This window comes from Pseudochaenichthys georgianus, chromosome 3 (genome assembly GCF_902827115.2).
Source record: "Pseudochaenichthys georgianus chromosome 3, fPseGeo1.2, whole genome shotgun sequence".
NCBI classification, from domain to species: domain Eukaryota; kingdom Metazoa; phylum Chordata; class Actinopteri; order Perciformes; family Channichthyidae; genus Pseudochaenichthys; species Pseudochaenichthys georgianus.
The window spans coordinates 38,035,757-38,043,154 of record NC_047505.1 but is presented as its reverse complement, the minus strand read 5'-3'; the positions used below and the strand labels follow the sequence as shown (position 1 = coordinate 38,043,154).

The following is a 7,398-nucleotide window of genomic DNA, read 5'->3' as shown; positions in this document are numbered from 1 at the left end:
TATGCCTAACCCTGCTGCATGAAGGTGCAAATCATGAGCTAGATTTTAGGGTAAAACATGAACTTAATATTGAAAAGTGTGTTTGTTGCTTGCTATATTATTATTTTTCTGGGCATACACGATTTCTTGAAATCTGATATTGTTTTATTTGAAGTTAAAATGAACGAAGCGTATTGCATTTTCCTGAGGCAGATGACATTACAACAGGGAAGATCAATAACTTTGGCTTTTACACAATATGGTTTCAAACAGCAACAACAATTGAGACATCAAATAATTGTACAGATTTATATCTCATACATTGGATTACAAAGATCAGATATTATATTTTCCAATACATGCCAGATGGTCTTGCTTTGCAGTCGGTTAGAGTTATTGATTTTATTTGTTTATCTGTTTGACTTTTGAGGCGTATAGGTTTTCTTTCATTTTAAAATGAGTTATCAAGTTTTAGTGCTCAGCTGTCTGGCAGTAGCCTGGCATGCATCAATGCCAAATCATTAAGCTGTTGATTGTGTTCCGGTACATTGAGGCGGTGCTCATTTCTGGTTTAGATTTTTATTTCTTATAATAACAATACATGTATTTTGCACTTTTCTTGACAAACAAACAACTTCAAAGTTCTTCAAAGAACAAAAATGTTACATACTAATATTTCATAAATGCTTTCTTATAAAATAGAAATTGACAATACAATAATTATATTGTAGTATTTATTATTACAATAATAATTTCCAAACGTATTTATGTTGTTTCGTTCTTTCGAGTAGGGATCAAAGACGGTTTATCTTATCTCATCTTAAAATCCCACCCCAATATGTGTTTAACTATTACATTTAGTAAATGAGTGAGATTTCAATCAGCCCTTGGATATAACATGAACAATGAATCAGATAAGTATTTCCTTGATTAATCTTTAATTTAATTTAATTGTTTTTGCATAAAATCTCCAAAAATAAAAATGACATGTCATGTTTTATCCAATCAACAATTCAAACTCCAAATATATTTAATTTTGAATAATATAAAACTGATCAAATTCACACTATTCACTATCAAAATAATTGTAAACTAAAACAATCAAACAATTAACTGATCAGTAGTTTAACTGAAACTGCCATCATATTTAAACATTTAATATAAAAAAAAGATAAATGTTCCACCCCTTATCACTTGTAAAGTAACATTCCTGTGCACAACACATATCCAATGCCATCTGTAAACACACTGCAGAACTCAATCACTGGGTCAATGCATAATGTGTGTATTTATGAGCAGTATTTTGATTCAGTCGTTCCTTACTTCTTCATCGTGCCTCTGTTTGAGGCAGAACCAGATCATGTAGATAAACTGTGTGTTTGCACGTTGAACTCTGTGATGAACCTTGACTTTCTGACGGAGTCGTGTTTCTCTCTCTCTGACAGGTGTGGAGGAGCGGACCAACCAGGCGTCTTGGGCCCCAGGTGGCGAGCCCACTCCGCCCTACGAGTCCTCCCGGGTAAGATGACCCTCGCCTAAATGCCTCTGAACGACCTTTCTGCTCCACAGCACATCATTTAACACTCATTACATCAAAGCACTACATTCACTATGTTTTAGTCTCACCTTATCCAGATACCAGTCATGATGTGTGACCTGTAATCGACACATCTCTCTAGGACAGAAGGGACTTGCTAATGTTCTTGTACGGTGGTGGAATGGAGTTCTTTTCATGTGATCAGATTAGCTAAACAAAAAAAAAGGAAAACTAGTCACTGGAATATAACATTATTGTGGGATCAAGTTTCTTTTGAGTTATAGAGGCCTGGTCAAATACTGTAGCTCATTTATATGTTGATGCCGTAGTAAGTTGTACATGTTTTTCACCAAATATATGTGATCAGTTGTCGTGCCATAGAAATAAATGTTCTCTGTTGTATTCTGATGTAAAACAGATATGCAGTGTCATAAAGAGGATGACTTATGACCCCAATGTATTTATATACGTTTTCTGTTGGTATTTCTTTATCTCATAGTTGATGTTTTGGAATTAATAGCTTTGGGGAAAGATATTTATCGATGATACTTACTCAGTATTTGTATTCATTATCTATAAATCTGCTACGTTTTTTCTCGATTAACTGATTCATTGACATTTACAATATGTCAAACATTTTCACCACAATTTGTGCAATGCAACGTTCTAAAATATCTTATTTTGCACTACATTTGTCCCAAACATAAATATATTTAACATCCGAACGTATAAATACATTTGATTGAAAAACAACTGAAACAAATCATACATTTTAAAATACTTGCTGCGTTCTGTTTATCAATTTATGAGATTACCATTTATTTGTTTCACCTCTAATAGGAGTGTTTATTTTCAACGACAAGCTGTTGTTTGTGCATCAACAGTTGTGAATAAAGCCAATGCAGTGACACTGTAGGTGATTAATGGATTTAAGCAGAGCTTGAATGGGATTCTCTGACCTTCATTTGGCAGATCTCCAAGGCCATTGATTTGTTCCTCTACCGGCGGCCAGTCATAGTGTGTAAATGCTGGCAACAGTAAAAACTACAGTAAACTACAGGACATGGCTCTGTGTCCGACTTCAGATCTTGAGCTCATAAAGAATCTACACATGCTTGATAACTTAACTAGATATTTCAATAATGTATTTGCTTTTTATTTGTCACTGCAAATGCCAACCACTGATGACTCTAATTCGATCCGGGGTAACATGGGTCTAGCCTCTGCACAAGTCATTAGAAAGCAGCAGAAAACACAACTTACTCAAGGAAATGGACATTTTTATTTGGCGCTGGGCAAGAAGATGCTTGACATTTTGCACACATAGGAGTAAAAATAATAAATGTGTATTGCATGTGTATAATAATAATATAGTAAAAACTGCAATTCAAACTGCATTTCTACTGTTGTGTCTCACTGTTTTTGTGAGCAAGTGTGAACAGCTCTCCTCTCCAAACCTGTTTGTTTGTCACTCACACATTGGTTGTTCTCGATGCCCTGTATGAATTTCATTTAATGTCAATCTCCTGTCACTTTCCATTACATTTCAGTTAAATGTCAGAGCCACTCGAGCTGCGTTACCTTGTTTATTTCTCTGTGCCCTTCCCGAATGAACATCCACAGGCTATGGTAACATAGGCGGCTTGATTTGAATTATAAGACAGAGATCTGTGCTCCAGGTGCATATAAATGAGTGCTTCTGACATTGCAAGGCACAGCATCAGCCAGCAGACAGCTGTTTGCACCACCATAAGGCGTGCACGCACACAACACATGCAACATCTCACACACTCACACACACAGCTGCATATATCTCTATCATGATAGAGACTTGATTTATGTAGCTTATAAAATAGTATATCCTATATTTCCTGCTTTAGGATGCGACCAGCGTTTCTCATGAACCTCAGTGTTGATCATGTTAAATTTGGGCTGGGTGACGATGTAGTCTTTAGTTGGGGTAGGCCAATCATTCAAAAAAGCAAAAAGTTAAATATTTAATTCATGAAGAGAGGTTTATATTTTACCTAAATATCAGAAAGCACTTTGTCTTCTGGTTGTTATGACTGCTGTGTGTGTGTGTGTGTGTGTGTGCGTGTGCGTGTGCGTGTGTGTGTGTGTGTGTGTGTGGTAGTAGCTTCCATAGCTACATTATAAAGAGCAACATTGTTTTACAGGTAAAGTTTTATGAAGAAGGAAAATTAGGGAATTAGAGAAAGTTTGAGATATTTTTAAGAAAACTTTAATTCTCCCCCCGAGAACTCAATTCAAAAATGGAATTTTTACGTAGTTATAAAAAACTTGGACGTTTTGTAGACATTCAAAGTTGAATTTCAACCAAAGCCTTTAAATGATTTTGAAAAATTCAAAGTTTGAATGCAGATTGTAACTGAAAGTATGAATGAGTGGATGCAAGTTGAAAATGCAAGAAGAAGTAGAAATGCTCAACAAGAGAACCTCACACTGTGAGTTATCCTCCATCGTTCACACATATGTATGTTTCTGCGTAATTGCAGAGATTATTCTCTCCCTGTTGTTAAGATGTCTTGTTGTCATTCTCTAGAATCAAATAATTTGATTAACAAATAAAAAACCATTTCCAAAATGATGCCTTATGCACAATATCTGTCCAGTGCTCTGAAGAAATCCTAGTTCTTCATCCCTCCGTCTGTTACAAAGGGAATTCAGTCTTGTCCCTGAGCTTGTTTGAGCTGGTGAGCTACGACTGTGTGATCAGTCAACTGTGAACAGTCCCGAGCCCGCCGCGCTGACCTTGGCCTCGAGCCAGCCGCTGCATCCTGGGCAGCTGTGGCTGTAGGCAGGCGGTCTGACAGTCTGTGCCCACTGCCACCGCACGACAACCCCCATTTCCCCAGTGCCTTGCCCCGACTTGAATCCCGACCCCACACGTATCCATCAAGACCCAATCATCGCGTCCCAAGCTGCCACATGCAGCCTCGCGTTCACCTGGGATGCAGCACAGAGTGTGAAGGAGACAACTTTTTAAACGGTGTGGCGAGTGATTGGGGGACAAGGCGTGAGCCCCGGCCCGCACGCTGCCACATAGATCAGACAGTTATTTAGCCAATAGTGCCAACGCGGCCCCGTGGCAGCGGTGACAGGGTGTGTTAGTGTCTCACATAGATGTAGGCCACCAGAGTTTGGGGATGATGAGGCATCTGTGATTGATGATCCACCAGTCCCAGAGGAGTAAACAAACACACACACACACACACACACACACACACACACACACACACACACACACACACACACACACACACACACACACACACACACACACACACACACACACACACACACACACACACACACACACACACACACACACACACACACACACACACACACACACACACACACACACACACACACACACACACACACACACACACACACACACACACACACACACACACACACACACACACACACACACACACACACACACACACACACACACATTTAAACACTTAGCATAGATTGACAGTGGCCGACCAAATATATGTTAAATGTGAGGCTACAGACAGGATTACTACTAAAAATATAACACAATATATGTTGTTACAGTAGCCTATGTTGTTTGTATAATCTTAAAAAATAAAACAATGCGTACACATTTGAATCTACAGTTATATTCCTTGCCTGAAAGCAGCTACCAAGACTTGGCTCAGTAAAACTCCAGCAAGAAATGAAATAAAAAAAAGGCACATTTGGTGCTGATTTAACAAATGAGATTTGTATTTAGCTTCAGAGGTGTTTTAAGTCTTTGGTCAGAGACAGGAAAGCTAGGTTTCCAGTCTTTATGCTAAGCTAAGCTAACCAGCTACCGTCAGTTACCCTATATTAAATGGTCAAATATAAAAGGGGTATCATTAGTCACTCCCAGAAAGAAAATACGTGTATTCTGTGTTCTCAAGTCTTGAACTATTCCGTTGGGTCTGTATTTTGGAGCATTTTCCTTGTTTAGCTGCAGAAGAGAGGAGATGTTTTTCGCCTGCTGACGTTGTGCATGTGTTGGTCTGTGTGTGTTAGTTTGCCCCAGCCTCTCACGGGGCTGTTGTTGTTATAGAGTCTGTTCATGGTGTGATTAACAGTGTGTGCGGCCTGGCGGGAGCACAATAGAGAATCTCGGAGGATTCCCTCGACGCAGCGCAACACTCCAATACCTTTGAAATTACTCCATCACCATCCACTCACAAAAGAAGATGGATAATAAGATTACTTTTCTCTTACTGTATGTTGAATGCAAAGGGTATGAGTTGGTGAAAATAGCTCTATAGAAATGCAAGCCTTCTGCTCGGTCCCTCTGCTGGGAGTTAATGTAGTTTGGGGAGATGTTTTTGACTGGAGCATTGGAGGATTTTCACAGGGCTTGGGATTAGCCCTGTAACAGAGCATCTTTTATTACATGGGACCCCGAGTTTCAAAAACCATACTGTGACCGATATTTAGACCTAAGCCCCTGCAGCTGATAACTGTCATGAAAAGGCACTGTTAAGCTGCAGGAGAAAAAGGCAATTTTTTAAAGCTGCAGGTAGCTGGGAATGATGTAGGATTGCATCTCTTTGTTTCCTACTCTTCTTTGTAACAACACCTTCTTATGAACTGTGGGCTGATGAATAAAGCTGTTATAGATGAAATAGAAGAATAAGAAATAACTGTAATAAATGTGATAATGACTAAGCAAATGTTTCTACAGGTCCAGTTGTTTTCTAAGCTGAGAGACCAGCACAGATCTTAACAACAGCCACCAATGTATTGTGAATAATAGGTTGGCAATACAAAGATTAAATGCTGAGAACTTTAGTTAATTAATTTACAACACAATTTCTTGAGGGTGATCACAGTTTATGATTATAGCCCAGATATCGGAGAACGTGTTCAAATGTATACAGACGTGTTAATAATACAACCCAACTGGCCAAAGAGATGTCTAACTATGCCTGGTATAATAACAAAACAAAATGGCATATACATCTGGTTTAGGCGCAAGTCAGTCTGTTTCAGGACATGTCATGCAGAACAAATATTAATAATACAAATTACAACAACTACTTTTACATTTCTGCCATCACTGTCACTAGAACTGCATAATCAAAAAATAGCAGAGTATTAATGACAGGTGGAAGGTAAAAGAAAGGATGTAAGGTGAATCTTTAACAGGCGCTAAAAGGCCTCAATTGATGTTGCTGTCCTGAGATCTAGATACAAACTAAAGGGAGGCATTATAGGCTTGCACATCCGCAACGCATGGCTGAACTTAGATAAGGTAAGAAAAACAACAACAACAAAAGAGTAATACGTTGTTGTTTCTTCCACAAAAACAGGTCCCCTGAATATTTGTATCTTTACTGCGAATAATGGGTTTTGTTAATGTAATCCGTAACAGAGATGTAAAGTACTGTTTCTTTCTCTTTCTTTTTTTCGACTATTACACAAGAAAGGTGACAGTTTATTAGCATAACCGACCAGTTGTGCTCTCATCTAACTAATTAGTAGTATGCCATCTCATTCTCAATTATAGTTGCCAAATAATGTGCCTCATTTTCTGATCTCTTCCCCCAGGGTTTCGCTGACAGTCCTCATTACGGCGATCATTTGAGTGACAGTCGATTAGTGTCCCATGAAGGATTGTCCCCAACACCTTTCATGAACTCCAACATAATGGGTAAGTAAGTGATTCTCTTCCACTCACTGCTCACATGCCCTTTGGTATTGGAGGACATCCTGTTAGAAAATGGCCTGATTGAGGTTAAGGCACATCATGCATCTGGAGGTAACAGTACCGAAGGCTTGCCAGGCTGCAGGGCTATTTTCTTCTCCTGCTGTCTTTATTTCTTCCCTTAATCCCCCTCCCC

At 38.8% G+C, this 7,398-nt stretch overlaps 1 protein-coding gene across 4 annotated transcripts in view; it reads left to right on the top strand.

The window, feature by feature from the left end:
* The window catches only part of tcf12 (transcription factor 12), an 87,740-nt gene that overhangs the window by 15,855 nt on the left and 64,487 nt on the right, over positions 1-7,398 (top strand). For 3 of the 4 annotated variants that reach the window (XM_071206940.1, XM_034111967.1, XM_071206938.1), the window contains exon 1: positions 7,111-7,208. In XM_071206940.1, coding sequence (XP_071063041.1) covers positions 7,190-7,208 — 19 coding nt within the window. In that variant the 5' untranslated portion in view covers positions 7,111-7,189. Of the gene's footprint in view, positions 1-7,105; positions 7,209-7,398 lie in introns of those variants that run through there. The other variant, XM_034111974.2, reaches the window with a different exon arrangement.